The 19,513-nt window shown below is 42.0% G+C and overlaps 1 protein-coding gene across 1 annotated transcript in view; it reads right to left on the bottom strand.

Moving 5' to 3' along the window:
• Positions 1–224: 224 nt before the first annotated feature.
• The window catches only part of dok4 (docking protein 4), a 32,378-nt gene continuing 13,089 nt past the window's right edge, over positions 225–19,513 (bottom strand). Inside the window, 9 exon segments of the mRNA XM_071547192.1 lie at positions 225–268; positions 350–424; positions 2,394–2,511; positions 3,589–3,727; positions 5,991–6,180; positions 6,437–6,556; positions 7,109–7,223; positions 9,455–9,516; positions 9,519–9,561. Of these exon segments, the coding sequence (XP_071403293.1) occupies positions 225–268; positions 350–424; positions 2,394–2,511; positions 3,589–3,727; positions 5,991–6,180; positions 6,437–6,556; positions 7,109–7,223; positions 9,455–9,516; positions 9,519–9,561 (906 nt within the window).

Raw genomic sequence — 19,513 nt, forward strand, 5'->3', positions numbered from 1 at the left:
TCCTGTGAGGTGTAATGTTGGGGTGACAAAGAGTGTAAAATATAAGGAGGGAGAGTGTGTGGTTGTTTGAGTGTGTGTGTGTGTGTGTGTATGTGCCTGCATGCGCGTGGGTACCCAAATCTGTGTGTTTGTGTCTGCTTCTTTTTCTATGTCCATGTCGTGTTCATGTGTGTGTGTATGTGTATGTGTGTGTGTGTCTGTGTGTGTGTCTGTGTGTGTGTGTGTCACTGTCCGGGGTAGGTGGGGTAGTGTGTCGGGGAGTGTGCGCGCGAGTGTGCGTGTGTGTGTGTGTGCGTGTGTGGCTGGCTCTGTGAGTGTGAGTGTGAGTGTGTGTGTGTGTGTGAGTGTGTGTGTGCCAGTGGCAGCGTCGCGTGGCGGTCAGGAGGCAGGCGGGTGGACAGCAGGTCGGCTTCAGCAGCGTCGCCTGCAGAGAAACACAAGTTGTAACTAAGGAGAGTTAAGTGAACTAGAATTTATAACCTCCTCCTCTCCTCTCCTTGTCTCCTCTCCTCTCTCCTCCTCTCCTTGTCTCCTCTCCTCTCTCCTCTCCTTGTCACCTCTCCTCCTTTCCTCTCCTTGTCTCCTCTCTCCTCCTCTCCTTGTCTCCTCTCTCCTCTCCTTGTCACCTCTCCTCTCTCCTCCCCTTGTCTCCTCTCCTCCTCTCCTCTCCTCTCCTCTCCCCCTCCTTGTCTCCTCTCTCCTCTCCTCTCCTTGTCTCCTCTCCTCTTCTCCTCTCCTCTCCTCTCCCCTCTCCTCTCCTCTCCTCTCCTCTCCTCCTCTCCCCTCCTTGTCTCCTCTCTCCTCTCCTCTCCTTGTCTCCTCTCCTCTTCTCCTCTCCTCTCCCTCTCCTCTCCTCTCCTTGTCTCCTCTCCTCTCTCCTCTCCTTGTCTCCTCTCCTCTCCCCTCTCCTTGTCTCCTCTCTCCTCTCCTCTCCTTGTCTCCTCTCCTCTTCTCCTCTCCTCTCCCCTCTCCTCTCCTCTCCTCTCCTCTTCTCCTCTCCTCTCCTCTCCCCTCTCCTCTCCTCTCCTCTCCTCTTCTCCTCTCCTCTCCCCTCTCCTCTCCTCTCCTCTCCTGTCCTTGTCTCCTCCTCTCCTCTCATCTCCTCTCCTCCATGGTGGGACACACAAACCGCTCTCCAATTGTAGTAGTGGGATAAGTTTACTATTCATAAGCTCTCACATAAGAGAACTACAAATATCCCAACAAAATAGTCCCTATACGAATATTATACGAACATTGGAGTGATACCATAGGAGATAAAAACCATAATGAACGATAAGGTCACTCTAACTTCACACTCACTATTGAGTATCACAGACACACACTATAAGTCTCTATAGGAATATTGGTAACACTTTACAATAAGGGTACATTAATTACCCTTAATTAACAGTTAACTAGTGTCTGGTAATCATTTACTAATGGTGTTCATGTTGACCAAGGTATTAATTTATACATTATTTAATAGTCATCTTTATAAACTATTAAGCTATTAAGCATTAACTAACCCTTATTAAGCATTAACTAACCCTTATTAAGCATTAACTAACCCTTAACTTAGTGTACCCTTATTGTAAAGTCTTACCGGAATATTATACAAATATTATAGTGATACTATAGGAGATTAAAATACCATGAAGTATGATAATGTACAATCACTATTGTGTACCATAGACACACTATAAGTCCTTATTGCAGTGATTTTCATTGAGGAGAACTATTTTATAAGTTTCAAAAAGATGCCTTGACATTATTAGAATATTTTTTTTTTTTTGACATTTTAGCCATTTAAATTTCATTGTTATTTTTCTTCTTCACCAAGCAGTTGTCACACGGTGTTGGAAACGTTTCTGTATTGGCATTTTATTTTATTTTTTTGCATGTTAGCACTGAAAAAAGTGGAGAATATTTTTGGAGGGAAATGTGTCCCGCTAGCAACAAGTTGACATGCTAACTTGTGGCTACACTGCAAAAAGTATCCATTTAAACAAGTCATCTAATCAAGTCGAGTAAAACAATCTGCCAGTAGAGTGAGATCATTTCACTTCTTTGCAATGAAAAGCAACTTACTTTGAGAATTTTGTTGACACTAGTGGATCGATCTGCCTCATTCTGCCTTGTTTCAAGACATTGACACGTGTGGAAACAAGTGGACTTATCTTGACTTGAAGTTTTTACTTGTTTAAAGAAAAATATTTTAAGACTGAATATGAGACTTGCTTAGATGGACATTTTTTGCAGTGAAGTGCAGTGTACTGATTTCAATGAAGAATGCTAACAGTGCTAAGAGCCTTCTGTAGACTAACTGAAGGACTAGTGTAGAAACGTTCACAGTATACAAAGTGCCTGCTGGAAAGAAGACTAAAATCCTAAAGTGTGGGGCCGGTGTTTACCGCTGGCGGGGTCCATGCCCGTCTGGTTTCCAGTGATGTGGTGCCAGAAGGCAGAGCGGGGCAGGATGGCCGTGGGGGTGCAGGGGTAGGAGCCCGCCTCCGAACCCTTAGACATCAACTGCAAATCATACACACATCACAGATTAGAAAAAAGATAACAGTTAATGTCTTAAAGGGGCAATAAGTATGTTTTTACTGCCCCATAGCACAAAATAACCAAAATATATCTGCAGGGGGTTGATAGGGTTGGTGACTCATGAATATTTCGCCAGGCGCTGAGATTTCTTGCTTTCAAATCTCACTTTTCAGACCATACTCTACTATAATATACTTTTGGAACAAATATAGTTTTTGGCAATTACAGGCCACCGTAGCTGAGGGGGGCGGAGGGGTGGGGAGGGCGGAGCCAGACACTTGTGCAGGAGGGGATAAGTTCTTGCAATTCCTACTCACCGCTGCTAGAGGTCGATGAAGCTCATAGATTACTTAATGCACCTTTAAGATAATCAGCAGGTATACACAAGTTACAATAAAATAAATATCTACCGGTGGGGTGAGATCATTTCACGTGTTTCCAATGCCGGTGGATTTGTTTTTGAGCATTTTCTTGAAGCGAGTGGCACTATCTTGATACAAGCATTTCAACATGTTGTCACTTGCTTCATATAAAATTTTCAAAAAAAATGGTGAAACTGCATTGGAAACAAGTGAAATGATCTCACAACACCGGCAGATTTTTTTCATTTGCTTTAAAGAAAATAAGATCTTAAGACTCAACGGTAGATGAAATGACTTTGCAGTGCAAGCTGTAAATGTGCATGCACGTTGCATTGCAGTTATTGTAAACAGTGCTAGTGTGCAATTACATCGCAATATATATTTTGTAGATTCTGACAGCTTACTTGTGTGTATGCATGTGTGTGTACAGTATGTGGGTGTGTGTTAGATTAGAAAAAATAGATTAGATTAGATTGGTTTGGATTAGAAGAAAAAGTAATTACAACAGTTGAAAATATTGAAAATAATTCAACAAATAAACTAAATTATCGTGTATACAGATGGAAGAGCGTACAGAAATATGTGTAAGTGGTTGAGTGTGTCTTAATGCACACGTGTGTGTGTGTGTGTGTGTGTGTGTGTGTGTGTGTATGTATGTGTGTGTGTGTGCTTGCTGGGTTCTCAGTCAGTGTCTCACCCTGCTGTTCTTCTCCATCTCCAGCAGGACTTTCTTGTGTTGCTCGGCGATAGCCAGTGTTGAGGAGTGAACCCTCTGGTAGATCTGCTCTCCCTCCCTGGTCTGGAAGGTGTAGAGGCCCTCGCCGCTGTCGCACATCCTGAACACAACAGGAGCACAGCATGAACCCAGTGTACACAACAGGGTTAAGCCTATACGGTATATTGGGCTGTAATTGACATGTGCTGTGGAAGGATTTTACTCAGCAGTCTGTAAAACCTGCAATGAAACCTGCCTCACCCTGCCTTAAGGAGCTGCTAATACACCTAAAAGGAATTCATTAGTCTGGATTTCAATTAAGTTTCCCATGATGGTCTAAATGCCGTTTCAGAGGCTTTTCCATCCTTAAAAGCATACAATTCTGGGGGAAATACTGAATACTTGTCATTTTTTGGATTTTTTTATAACAATAATAATAATAATAATACTGAATTTTATTTATACAGCACACTTTCAAATACAACAAAAACTCAAGGTGCTTCACAGAAAGAGTAAAACAATCATAGTACAACGTTAAAACTGGTCAATTTACACAAAACAAATCGGGGTTAATAAGGGTTAAAATAAGATGAATAAAATTAGAGACAAAAATTTAGAGACCCAAGTTTAAAGGGAAGGCACAGATGAACCAGGACCCTTGGGGAAAGCAGAGAGGAACAGGTGAGTCTTAAGATTTGATTTAAAAACAGCGAGTGAGTCTTATGTATTCAAGGTCAACACAAAATATCGATTATCAGCAGCTTGAATACAAAACGGTATCAAACAAACATATTGGTCAAAACCTGGCACAAAACATTAGGAACACCTCTCATGTTGGGTTGTACCTCCTTTTCCACAATATACGGTATGTCTCAAGGCTTAAGAAGCACTCTTTAATATCTACAAACTTGAGAACTATATTCCCCAATGTAATTTGTGTGCAGCAAGGCATAAAGCACAAGACATTCTCACAGCAAGACCCAAATAATAAACACATTTGGAATTTGAATGAACAATGCAAAGTATAGAAAACGAGAGCTTCGGTCTGATTTAGTTTGAGTCTGGCTAAGCACACAAGTGATGACGGTCTGTTGCCCTTTCCAAAGTAAAAACATCAAGCTTTCTGCCATCGACAGCCAGGGAAATGCTTTCCTCCTGCCTTCCTTTTTGGCCACATTAAAGGGATAATCCATGAGCTTCTTGTTTTTCTTGATTTTGGCAACACCCTTGGCGATAAGTGGTCATTACTTTGCTGTTTTGCACTCCATCTAGGCACTGGCCCAACATAATAATAAAGACACTCAATATAAACTGCGGCTAATAAATGATAGTAAGACACACCAGTCCAAAAGAAAAAGAGCCACATCGGCATCGCTCCTCCTCATCGTCCTTTCTCATCTCTGAGTGCTTTGTCATCTTTGGAAGGCGATGCCGGTGTTTACTCCTTTTTAGCATTTAAGTTTCTCATTTAAGTTTCTTTGCACATAAACACACCAGTAACTACTAATAAACCATCAAGTGATCTACTATTATACCTGTACTGTGCCCTTAATGTGAAGTTAGTGAACATTTTGAGCCAAAATGACAGCAAATTAGCTGTAAATTGACATGTAACCCAATAGTGAATAGGAAACACAATTCATGACACTAATGCAGTACATCATATCCACAGCCAGATGGCAGTGTGTGTCTGCACTCCGCTCACAGTGCTCCATGCTGGCTCTCTCACTCTTGCTATTTCTTTCTGTCACACACACACACACACACGCATGCACGCACCGTTATCTGCATGCTGACCCAATCATACCTCCTCAGGTTTTATCAAAGAGGAGGAGATAAGGAGGTCTGGCCCAGCATTGATTCACCTCTAATCTATTCAATCAATCTCTTCATGGGGCTCAGTCCAACACAACGTCCCTGTGTGTGTGTGTGTGTGTTAGGGAGAGAGAGAGAGAGAGAGAGAGAGAGAGAGAGAGAGAGAGAGAGAGAGAGAGGTATCCTTGCACCCTGCACAGAAGACAAAGACTGAGTGACACACACACACACACACACACACACACACACTTTGGGCCAGGTTCTGATGTAGGCAGTGAGTGTCTGTGTTTTCTCTTAAACATATGCATTGAAATAACAAAGGATGCCTTGTCCCGATCTTCAACTCTAACCTTCAACACACCTGTGTGTGTTTAATTAGTAGCAACACATCTTGTGGTAATTCAACATGTTTTAGGAATGTGTGTGTTCTTGAAACCTTTTTTTCATCCCGGGACAGGCAACTAAGCTACATGCTCTTTTCCAGTAACACCCTGCTTCACATTCACACTCCACCCCCCCCCCCCCCCCCCCCCCCCCCCACCCCCCACCCATCCCACGTCCGGTCTCACCGTCCGGCCTCGAAGGTGAAGCGGGTGGCGTCCCGTCCGTAGCGGCGCAGCGAGCAGAGCGGCCAGGTGACCAGCTTGGTGCGGGGGTTGTGGATGTCCCACAGGTAGATGTTCTCATGGGTGATCTGCATCATGCACTCCCCGTAGATGTCCAGGTTGGGACAGGGGAGGAGGAACACGTTGAAGCGCTCTGAGGGGACGGAGGCAGAGAGAGGGGGAGGTTAGGAGATCCCTCCATTAGTATCAAGAAAATAATACTTAATTCAAGAAAATTAAAACAGGTTGATTTGCATTGAAAAGTGAAATTATCTCACCTCATTGGCAGATTGTTTATACTTGTTTCCAGGAAAATACGATTTTAAGACTAAATACTAGATTAAATGGCGTGTTAAGATGGATATTTCTTGCAGTGTGTGTAATTGTTTGATTGTGTGTGTGTGTGTTACCTGTGTGTTCACACTGCACCCCAGCGGCCAGGAGGTCAGGCTCTCCCATGCTGATGTCATTGAGGCGGGTCCCCAGACACTCGATTGACAGCGTCTTGAACCAATCCTCTGCCTCCAGCTCTGGAGGGGGAGAGAGAGAGAGAGAAAGAGAGAGAGAGAGAGAGAGAGAGAGAGAGAGAGAGAGAGAGAGAGAGAGAGAGAGAGATCCGGGTTAGAATTAGGATTAGGTTAAAGTGAAAAAAAAATCAATTTTAACAAGTCTTTTATATTTGCTGAAGATCTTATTTTTCTTAAAACAAGTGAAATCTTCCAATGGGTTTACAAAGGAGTAATAAGGCAGATTCCTTCACTAATATCAAGAGAAACAACATTTTCGATTCAAGAATTTTTTTGAAACAAGTTGATTTGCATTGGAAACAAGAGTATCTCATCCCACTGGCAGGATTTACTTATTTTAAGAAAATAAAAATGTAAAACTCAATACTAGACTAAATAACTGTGATAGATTTTTTCAGTGTAGGCATGTGGTGGAAAGTGTTAAGGTTAAGCTTAGGAGCAAGGGAGGGAGTGCAGTCAATATAAGGTACTCACTCTGCATGCTGAGTGTGTGTGTGTGTGTGTGTGTGTGTGTGTGTGTGTGTGTGTGTGTGTGTGTGTGTGTGTCCAGACTACCTGATTCGCAGGTGAAGGTGCGCGAAGTGTCGTCCGTAAACACGATGGCCACCGCCTGTCGCTTGGTGTCCCGCGGCAACCGTGTGACATTCTTCACATTGCTGATCTCTGTCACCTAGGCAACAGCAGAGGTCAAAGGTCAAACGGTTCACATGGCAAAGTGGAGATCGGGGAAAACTTTCGACTTATATATTTCTATTGGTATGTGTCATGAGATCAAGCTTCTTGCTATCACCTGACTACAGTGTTGAGACAACAGTGACTTTGAATGATAGACTTAAAGAAATTGAAGGTTACTGTGGTTTGTGAGGAAAAAAAAAACACCTGATACCCAGAAAAATGGAGGTCCATGCAAGAGTTTAAATGTCGAAGGAGAATGGATGTGATTGGAGGATGAGAGGATGGATGAGGCAGAGTGATTGGCTCAAGGCTTTTGATTTGCACGGGCCAATCAGTTGATCATCCTATCAGATTTGCTGAAAATACTTCAAAGCCGTGTTCACACTATTGCACTTTTTTCAAACTATACCCAGAAAATGGAGGGATCTTCATGGGTTCTGTGGTTAGGCTAGTGGGTCTAGAGACGTAATGATGCAAAGAACTGACCCTTTGTAGAGCCAATTAAGCATGTTGCCATATAGAGAACCTTCATAAAATGAGTCTTTAAATTCATAAAATGAGTCTTTAAAGTAGTGGTTCTGAACGTGGGGTCCGGGGACCACCAGGGGTCCTTGAGAGCATTCCAGGGGGTCCCCAGCAAATTGATGAATTGTTAAACGTCATTATTTTGTCATTTTAGAATGACTATTTTGACCATAGTTTCACTGTTATCTCTCTACCTACAGTACAGATGGTCATGGAATTCTATACAAAGTCATACCTAACAATAAAAAATATTCTCAGCTTTGGGTCAGAGAGACAAAATCTCATCAAATGGGGGTCCGTGGCCCTAATGTGGACTAAATTAGGGGTCCTTGATATGAAAAAGGTTGAGAACCACTGCTTTGCAGCACTGTAAAGTGTTCTGCTGTGGTCCAAGCCTAAAGAATCATTTTCTTTCTGCCTTTTTGTTCAGAGTGTACTGCTTTTTTACAACTTTGCTGCTTCTTTCTAGGCTGAATGGAGCGTTTTCTAAAGATAAGATAAAAAGTTGACCTTTTTAAAGGAAAGAACACGAATACAATGTACTCAATGTAATAAATAAATGTTCAATGTCAACAAAGTATGACTGTGCAGAATTAGGTATTTTTCGGAGCCACAAATCTTTCTAGCGATGACATTGGCTTGTAAACGACAATTTAAAAATGACATTACAGAGTGAAAATAGTATAATTTGGGTGGAGAGCTTGAGAAATTGTGATGGTCAAGCATCTCATTTGTGATTACTACAGCAGAATGAAATGTGGCTAATACGGCGATTCATTTTTCTGCCCTGCGATACGTATTGTCACATTTTTGCATCACGATATATTGAGTTGCGATATATCGGCCCTCGCTTGTAGGTGGGGAGGGGGCAGTGAGTGCAGAGTGAAATTCTTATAATTCTCTTATTCTGCTAACTTCTAAGGAGTGAAATACAGGTGAAATTAAACTAGAGACCCCCTGGAAACACTCACGGACCCCTGGAGGTCCCCAGACCCCGCATTGGGAACCACCGCTTTATGCAACCTTCTTCTATTGAATCGGGAAGCGAGACGCCGCGTGTCATCGCCAGCCGAACAGAGCCGCTGACGTCCTCGCGGAAACAAGCTCACGTCACGGAACCTGCTTCTGCATCTCTCAGCACAAAAATGTGGCGGAGGCAGCTCTTCTTCTACCAAAAAAAAAAAAAGAAAAAAAAAAAACCTCCAAAAAAACAGCAGAATTGTGTGAAAACGCCCTAAAAGTTGACTTTGAGCAAAGAAACTTTGAAAAGTCCACTGGTGTGTGAAGGATGTTTAAATGAAGGAGTAGACAAAAAAAGTCAGCTGAAGAGAAGTGATGATGATGATGGTGAAAGATGAGTGAGTATGTGCGTGAGTGTGTGTGTGTGTGTGTGTGTGAGATTGTCAGTGTAACGAGAGAGGGAGACAGAGAAAAAAAAAAGAGAGAGAGAGAGAGAGAGAGAGAGAGAGAGAGAGAGAGAGAGAGCGTGATTCTTAATTCTTGCTGAGCTCACAAGTGCGAGTGTCAGACTTTGATGTGAGCGCTGTCTGCTTTCATCTCAGTGTGTGTGTGTGCGTGTGTGTGACAGGTATACTTTCACCCTGCTTCTGCACAGAAGACCAAAGACAAAGACTGACTGACAAGCACACACACACACACACACACACACACACACACACACACACACACACGCACACACACCTTGGGACAGGCTCTGATATAAGCAGACTTCTCATCAGGGTATTTCTCCAGCCGACGAGGTCTTTACTGGATGACTTCTTAAACACCAGCCAGCATCGCCGATATATCTGCAACACACACACACACACACACACACACACACACACACACACACACACACACACACACACACACACACACACACACACCACACACACACACACACACACACACGCGACACACAAAAGAGAGAATGTATTTTAATAAGCAACCTACTTCTGATTCGTTCGGAAACAGTGTGCTGATCAAACCAAACCCAACACGACAGAAAACAAAACATGCAACAACCTGAAAGAGAGGAGAGACAGAGAGAGACAGAGAGAGAGAGAGAGACAGAGAGAGAGGGAGGAGAGAGAGAGAGAGAGAGAGAGAGAGAGAGAGGTGAGACACTGACAGATACAGGGAATAAGAGAAGGCAACAGTCGAGACATTTTATTCAGGGGATTCAGTTATGCAGATGATATTGAGTTAGAAGAGAGGCACAGCAAGACAACCAAACTTTCCACCAAGTTATGAGGAATAATGGGAAATATATCACAGAGATTCAAGGCAGCGCATTAAAATCTGAACACACACACACACACACACACACACACACAGACAAACAGATATCACTTCTCCGCCTGTTGTCAAGATCAGTAATACTATCTGTCCTTCAGAATCAAACCTGCTGTTGCCCAGGGCAACGCAGGTATCACAGCAGCACTGGATCAAACTGTTAGCCCACACACACACACACACACACACACACACACACACAACACACACACACACTCATGCCTAATGTCTCTATGCAGCCAGTCTTTAGTTAACTGTCGAGTTTTTAAGCTTTCAGTTTATCTCACTTACCCACACACACACACACACACACACAATCACATGCATACTTTTTCTTTCTTGAAGCACTTTGTGTGTTGGGTAAATTTCATAATCCTGTACCTTCAACATGTTATAATCCCATGGTATAATTTAAAAGAATATATGGATGTCAAACATACACATTGATACATTGATAGAGTTACTGATCAATATCAATGACTCAACCATTACTTCATCAGGTGCTGATTTTCTGCTCTGTTTTCTTTCTCTCTTTTACAGGGGGAAAAATCACAATTTAATGTTTTTCTGAAAAGAAAGTCGTTTTTTTTTGTTTATACTGGTTGGTCCTGGTTTACCCAGCTTTCTGGTTACCACTACATCACTGCCATTTTCATTTCCTCTATTTCCTATCTCTGTCGGTCCACCCTCCCTCCCCATCATCCATCTTCCTCCTCCCTCCTCCTCCTCCTCCTCTTCTTTCCCTTCCCTCGCTCTTTGCCACCCTGTGTTCGGAGTAATCGGGTCTCGGCAGACAAACTCGCTGTGAGAAGTGCTAAGTGAAGTTAAAGCGAGGAGACGGAGAGGAGAGGTGGGGAAGCAGACGGAAGGCGCTAATTGCTCCCATGGTTTCTCTCGGCTTCGAAAGATGAAACCGATGCGAGGCGATTTGGAGTTACTGGAAGTCCAGAGGGGTTTGCTCTCATGAAGGCGAGATGAAATGCTTCTGCTGCGCTCGGCCTCGTGTTGGTGTAACCTCGAAGTGTTGTGCCAGAGGTAGACTTAAAAGGATACGTAGATATTTTGTTCTTCTTCATCACACACTTGTCTTCGGTTTGACTAAAAAGGCTTGTTAGTATCTTCTGTGATCTTTGAATGGTTAAGTTCCGTCTGCGTTCAGACTGGTTTTAAGATGTGAAAACAGCAAATGTAAAAGCTTTCCTGAACTGCTGTGTTACATCCATCAGATAGAGAGCAGAAAAACAGACATTTATGCATATAAAAATGTTGCAGATTATTACTTGAAGATAGTTAGTTCCAGGTCCCATGTAGCAAAATGAATACAACCTATTTAATTTGTATTAACTAAAAAACACATCTTCAACATTTTAACTTCAGCATCATGTGAAGTCCTGCCTTGCAATATCTCAATTTGGACCAAAATGAAAGGCATTCTGGGAAATGTAGGAAATCAGTAAGTGAACTAGAAGTAGACGAGGCAGGTTGAGGGAAAGTGGGAACAACTAAAAAGTAAATGACACCACTTCATCACTAAATAACTCCTCCAATGCATTGAACATAACAGATTGCTGAAATACAAACAGTGTGAGAAGATCCGAGGGGGGATTTTTCATTTGACAGCTGCAAGTTCTGCTCAAGCCAAACCTAAAGCTATCCCTTTAACAGCAGAGGCCATTGATTTGAATCCCCATACGTCTAACTTAAGTGGAGCTGCTAAGTGGCCTATAGAAGAAGACTGGCAGGGCGACAGGGTGGCCTGCTTGTAACAAAGCATGTCTCATAGGTTATGTTATGTCCATCAACAGCCATGTGTCTCGTCTAAGCTTCACCTGCTCATTCATTGTAAGTCTCTTTGGACAAGAGCATGGGACCGTCAGCTAAACGCCTCACTTGTAACTGTAGAAGACAGAAGAGGTTTTTTACTGCTTCCAGATAAAAATGTGATCAGGGTGTTGCTGAAAAAGCACCAGTGCACTCAGTCAATCCATCCTGTATCGATACAGCTTTTCAAAAGGCTGGATCCACCGCTTATTGTGTTCGGATTTCCTTTTTAAAGGATGTAGAGGCAGAGAAGTATTGGTATTCTAGACTTGTTCAATAGAGCCCGGGTCTGAGCGTCTCATTCTCTCTCCCACTCTCTCCCTGGAGACTGAACTAAGCTCTTGTAAACAACCAAGAGGCTAGAGGAGAAAGAGAGAGGGGAAGGTGTATGAGTTTTGCATAAAAATTCAGGTGCATATGCAATTCTGTGTAGAAAAACCTACAAGGCTCTGACATCAAGAGCAGAAGTGCAAACTTGTAGAATATATTGTTAGGGTTCGACCAATGTGGGTTTTTGAAGGCCGATACTGATGCTGATTCTTTTAGGCTTAAACTGTAGATCGCTGATATTATGTGGGAAATCTTAAAATTTGTATGCAGGTTTCAGTAGAAAAACCAAAGCATACACAGAGACAGAAAAGTTGCTGGAAGAAAGGCAGTACTAAGAAAGGAAAACAGCTTCTGTACACTTTATATCCAGGCAAATTTTTTAAAATTGAGTTGTCAAGCTTTCGGTCCAACATGATCTTCATCAGGACACAAAATCAGTGCATATGCATGGGCCAGCACATATACGAACTGCCTCCAACAGCCTAATCAATTGTTATGTGTCACACCTGTGGCAACATATTCTTTTCTCATTCAGGAGGTGATCTCTATTTGTAGCTTTTGTATTTGTAGCAGGATGTATTATACATAGAGACAATATAGAGAATGTAAAGAATGTAGTGCAAAAAAAAATATACAGGAAGCAGTACATACATATTTACACATTTACACATAGGGACAGATACATGTAGGGGAAAGCGGGGCTAGTTGTCACATGGGTAAATTGTCTCAGTGGCTTTATATCTGAAACTAAATATTTTGGAGCCAAAAGTCCAATTACACAAATGTTTACTTTCATAATATGACGTTACAGTAACACTATATTTTACAGAATGTAACAAAATTGCTACACCATAACTACCTTATAAATCTCTCATAATTACAAAATTGTAACCCCTTAATTGCCGGATGTCTTGTTTTGTTGCCCTGTAACTACAGCATTGTTATTTTATTAGTACCCCACAATTACAAACTACTTACACCGTAATTAGCTGCCTGTAAAATAAAGCGTTGCCATAATAATAATTTAATGTGTTTTTGTTTTTTAACAGAAAACAAGTGATATATTAAAAGCAAAATGGACTCTCAGTGAAAACACAGCCACATTTAGAATAAATATTGATTATATTGTTAGTAACAGAGGTACAGTAAATGTTAATGGCCAACATATATTTACTAATTCCATTACACTTTTACTGCTTTAGGCTACAGGCTACCCATAACTGCAGGAATAAAGGTGTGTTTTGAAGAAATGTGCAAAGACACTGTAACAGTAGGGTGCAAATAAATGTATTCAAATAAAATGATTCAATTGTTCAATTGTGTAAAGTGGACAGGAAGATGACAGGAGTTCAGAAGTGGACTGCAGGTGAGAGGCAGTTCAAGCAGGGCTTTGGCTTATCTGCTTCTGTCTGGCAGGTCTGTTGGAGCGGCGTCTCTGCTGTTGTAGCCATGTTGTCAGCAGATTTCTTGTTCTTCCTCCGGAATATGCGGGATAGCCAAGAAAAGACACCACGCTTCTTCTTCTTTGGTTTTGTTAACAGGCTGTCTTTGGCACCAGAACTCTGAGGTCCTGTAGATTTGACCAGTTGGACGGGTGGAAGTGTCTCTTCCAGGGTCAGAACGGACAGATCCTTGGTGTCCTTTACAGTTTCAACCACAAGGCTTGGTGGAGCTTTGACCTCAACCTGGATGGCTGGAGCCTGGGACTTCTGAAGCAGGTTGGTTGATCCTTCCTTAAGCAGGTGAATCAGGGTGTATTCAGCAGGAGAGACGGGGAGAGCTTCCTCTGAGGTGGAGTTACTGTCAGCTCCAGCAGAGAGGACAGTGACTTTTGTTCCCTCACCACATTCAGGTTGATGCAGGACGGTCACAGAGCTTTCAGCAGCAGCCTCAGTCTGTGCACAAGAGTTGACCGTTTCCCTCTTGATGATAACAGGACATTGTTCTTCCTCCTCCTCCAAGTCCTGGAGGAACAGCATCAGTTTAGAATCAGCTCTGATGATTGGCTCCCATTCATCAAGATGATCTTGAGTAGGAGCATGGTGTGCAGCACAGGCAGCCATAAATGTAGAACTCACTGATGAGGAAGCATTCATGTGCTTTTCACCAAGTTCCTCCTCCAGGAGGACTGAGAGGAACTGCATCAGGTGAGAATCAGTGCTGCTGACAACAGGTTCCCATTTGTCAAGCTGGTCCAGAGTCGGCCCATGCTGTGGGGAGCAGTCAACTACAAATCTAGAGAGATGTGATGAAGCATAGAGGAGCTCCTCACCAAATCCCTCCTCCTTCAAGTCAAAGTGGGATTTGAACAGTGGCTCCCACTCATCCAGGCAGCTCAGAGTGGATCCACAGGGTGAGCAGCAGTCAGCCACAAATCCAGATGAGTCACCTGGGGGAGCATAGACGTATCTCTTTCCAACTGCCTCAAGGTGGTCGTCATCGTCAAAACCAATGGGGGAGTGCTGAAGCAGCCTCAATCTCTCAATGAGTTTGAAGTCATCAGTCACTGGAGCATCATGGGATGGAGCCTCAACAAGACGGAGCAGGTTGGACTGAGCCTCAACATGCTGAGCTGGGTGGATGGATGCTCCAGCATTACCTAACACTGTGTCTTCGGTCATGAGAGGAGACTCTCTCTCTGTGGGAGGAAGGTCTCCTTTGTCCATATCCAAGAGAAGTTTGTATGCTGATGAAGCTGTGCTGGCTATTGGTTCCCATATATTGAGGCTCTCAAATCCACAAGCAGGTTTGGAGCCGAGACCAACAGCAGACTGAGGTGAAAGGTCACAGTGGAGCTCAGCAGGAACTCCAGAGAAACTAGAGGCTTCAGCATAAAGGTACTGCTCCTTATTCTGGACTTTCGCAAACATGCAGTTGATGTTTTCATGGCGATCGTCATTAAGGGCGTTGAGTCGAGCGACCATTTGCATGGATGCTGACAGAAATGCAATGGCAACATCTTAATAATCAAATAACCATGAGGCCACCTGATGTAGCTTCATTCAAGGTCAACATGCTTCATCATAGCTTCATCTTTTGCCTTTCATCATAGTTTTGTTTCAACAACAAATCTAACTGTGAATTTACAACGTACATCAAACTATGGAAGAACTGGACACAAATGCAAATCCTTCAACACAAACAACTAGTCTATCCTGACTGTCTGTCTCTTGTTTGCAGCAAAATTCTCTGTACTAATCCTTTTCTGTTAATTAATAAAATTAAAAATACATGTGGCTTACCAAGATGGAAATCACTCTCCATGTTTTCTGTTCTAAATTGTAGACATTGTTGTTGATGTTTCTAAATGAACAGCGATCAGAGATGAAACTGTGAGTCTGAGTCTGTGTTCAGGTCAGTCTGTCTTTATGACTCTGACATTCTAAATTCTATGAACACATAATGAATATTTGGTATTTGTATTAAGATACCGTATTTTTTATGCGGAAAACATCTAATTCCTATTGCACTTTCACTGATTTAAGCCACAAGTTAGCTCACTCTAATGTTACCTACTATCCTATCTGAGGGGATACTTCAGGAAAATAAAAAGAAAAGTTATTCATCTTCAGTTCAGCTTTTCAGGTGTAGAATTTCTTTTTTCCAGAACAACCTGTGCATCAACCCATTTAGTTAATAGAAACATGGGTAGCACTTTACAAGCTGCCTTTTTCCACTGCATTAACCTGTAAGCATGATAACATTTGTTTAGTCCCTCCTAATTACGTTATTGTACCTGGTATTATTGTAAGTACGCAGTAATTATGAAAATAGTTACACCTTCTAAATCTCTCATAATTACATGTTGTGTTACCCCTTAATGCTCGGACTTCTTGTTTTGTTACCCTGCAACTACAGCATTGTTGTTTTATTACCACCCCATAATTACAAACTAGTTACACCGTAATTAGCGGGCTGTAAAATAAAGCGTTACCGAGGTGACCTGTGTTGAATACAACAGTCTGAGTCAAAACACCCCAACATAAAAACAATTTTGATACCTGAAAATAAATAAAAAATCTTAGTGCTTTTCTTCAAATTTTTGTCTTATGTATAGTATATGTACCCAGTACCTAAAACTCTGTGTTACAACAAGGTGCTATGACCCTAGTGTATGTATCCAGAACAGCAGATGAAACATTATGGGAACTGTTGTTAAAGTGATTGGCAACCAGATAGCGTCTTTATGGAACTCTTATGCGTACTGATGCTTTGCTTCAGGCTACGTGTGGTTTTACCTACATAAATCTATCACACAGACATCTTAGTATGTAAATTGCATTTTTAGTGTCATGTGATAAAGCGTCTGACAGGGAACCTCTAGCCGAAAAGCGTAACTTCATACCCAGGCTTTGTCAGTGAAATCATCAGTGCAATGGCAAATCCATCTAAGCCTACATAAGTAGCTCTTGGGGAGGCCAAATTTGAGTGCTTTTGGATGTGCACTAGTAGCCGGGAGGAATGTATTCAGATCAGTTTCCTTCTGACAGGGTGGTGTGAAGCCTATCATCCCTAATTTCAATCCACATGTCTAAAAAGTGCACACGTCTCTGGTCATATGCCATAAAATATTGGAGATCAGGATTAATTGAATTGAGATAAGATGCAAAGTCTATTAGTTCAGTACATGAACTGCACCTTTTAATAATATTATGATAAAAACGATTCCGCTGTTCATTAAAGACAAAACACTGTTCAAAAACTAACATATAAATTGGCATAAATAGGGGCAAGATTTGAACCCATACTTTGGAAATAATACTCTCCATCAAATGAGAAATTCAGTTTCAGGACCAGACAGCAGTTCATATACAGTATAAATCTGCTGGGTGGAGACATCCTCAGGGCGATCTTGTAAAGCAATATTGGCAAAAAGGCTTTCCACGTCAAGGATGACAAGGATGGTATTATTTGGAAGATCTCTGAGTTCAGAAATTGTGCTAACATCACCCACACACACCATCCTGGTACGTGGCTGAGATTATCGGGGGAGTATGTAGGTTTAGTGTTACTATAGATGTCAATGACAACTCAACAATAAGTCTGAATAGATTAATTAGATGTAACATCCCTCTATTCAACATCCATGGCACAAGTACTTTTAGGCTTAAAGGTAGATTTATCAGATCTGTCTGTGTGCCTATCCGTTTCAGGATTAGTGACAAATATACATCTTAATTTGATTTTCCTAAAGAAAGAAAACAGATTAATCAGATCAAAGTGAAGGATTAACAAAAAATTTAAAAACTCTAAAAGTCTTCAGTGTTTCTCAGAGAAGTTTCTTGTTTAATTCTTGTTTATTCTTGGAAAAGCCTCTGAAGCAGCATTTAGACCATCATGGGACACTAAAACTGTCCACTGAAACCCAAGAGAATATAATGTGGACGACACTGACTGCACCAGATCTTATTTTTAATAAAACCAACTAAATTGGCAAATCTAACCCTATTCTTTTCATTGTAAACAGAGTGTGGCGTCTTCTATAAAGTGTCTCTCTTAGAAAATTGCGACCGGAGTGAGGTCCTTAAAAAAGTGGAGTCAATCGACACTGAGATAGGCATCATTCGATTCCGGCTGCATCCACCTGAACCTCCAAACATATAAAGAAATAAGCGTCGGGTACTGAACAGTCCTGAGAGAGGAGGAAGAAGAAAGGTGGCAGGTTGAAAAGGAGAAGGGCGAAATGGAACGAAGAGAGGAAAAATAATTTGCCAAAGAAAGAGTCCTGTCACAACGGCTCGCAGAGTGTCCTGTGAGGTGAGACGAGCCAGAAAGAGACATTCAATTTCTGTCTCTTTCCGCCCGCCCCATGGTGTCCACTCTCCCTCTCAAACAGCCACTGGATTGAATTTAGAAGGTGGTGGTGGTGGTGGGGGGGGGGGATCTTGTCATTGGTTGGAAGCGTCATCGTTATCCCTCTGTGGTGTCAGTTAATGTAAAAAGTGTGGGGGGGAGACTCCAAACGTAAATATCTGCAGCAGACACTTCAAGGTTCAGGTACGTGTTTGATTCCTTAGACTGTGTGTGCACTAGTATATACAGTATTATTACTATTATCCAAATTATACTTTACTTAGGTGAGTTTATTCCTATTTTAACTAGGTTTTGAGCGATATTTGGCGATATTTGAAGGCTGATACCGATGTATTTTCAGATTGAAGTTCGTCGATAGGCGATATTTTGTGACAATATTCAATATCTTTAAATTTGACAATTTTCATGCCAAAAAACGATTCAATGTATCCCACAGTTTTATTCTAATCAGGTTGGAAAAGCCTCTGAAACAGTATTTAGACTATTATGAGGCATCAAAGAAGAGGGAATACTTCCACCCAGAGAAAGTCAACTTTTCTACCATTTCTCATCTAAGCAGGACGATGACTAAATAAGAGGAAAACAAATCAGAGGATGAAGGCGGGAAATAAATTTGGGATACTTCATCTTCAATCTGATGTTGAGAGGGGGTGATAACAAAAGTAATGGCTTTTTTTTCTGATTGGTAATTGTAATATTATTCTGAAATTGAGACGGAAATTTGTCACACTACTCGTTAGTGGGAAAATTAATGTTACTGTAACGTGTTTCCACCCAACGCTGTTGAGGAAATTGCAGGGGCGGAGGAAGGGAGGAGGACTACTGCAAACTGAATTAGAGGCTGCAGGAGTGGTATGTATTACCAAGAAATTGTAATTGTACTATGTGCGCGCGCACACGCACGCACGCACACCAACACACACACACACACACACACATACACACACACACACAGAAAGGCATTACACTTAGCAACTGTAGTAAATTGACTTACAATTAAAAAGCTCATTAAATTTTGTCAAACGAAAGACAGAGACACTATGGGGAGGAAGCGAGGAGAAGGGAGGGGGGCAGAGAGAGAGAATAGAACAGAAGACAACAGGGAGAGATAATGAGGCAGTAATGAAGGCAAGAGGAATGAATACAAGACGTTGTGGTACAAGACTGCAGAAGAAGACGTGTGTGTGTGGGGGTGGGGGGGGTGGGGTGGGGGTGGGGGGTTGACTAAGAGGAAAAAAGAAAATGGAAGGGACCAAGTGAGAATCAATCAATCAATCAAGCTTTACTTATAGGATATAGCACCTTTTGTGAAAGGTTGCAATGCAAGGTGCTTAACATTATCAGCAAGAATAATTAAGAAAATGATAACACAAATGCGGAAGAGGTAAATTAGAACATGAAGCATAATGTTTACTTGGATATTAAAGCTGCACTTTACAATTTTCACACATTGGCATTGGAAGGTAGCTGTTTGAATTTTGAGGACATAAAGGAAAA

The sequence above is a fragment of the Centroberyx affinis genome, unplaced genomic scaffold, assembly GCF_046629955.1.
Source record: "Centroberyx affinis isolate AG114_WGS23_722 - 3 ecotype Tasmania unplaced genomic scaffold, CSIRO-AGI_Caff_v1 ptg005714l_1, whole genome shotgun sequence".
Classification (NCBI taxonomy): domain Eukaryota; kingdom Metazoa; phylum Chordata; class Actinopteri; order Beryciformes; family Berycidae; genus Centroberyx; species Centroberyx affinis.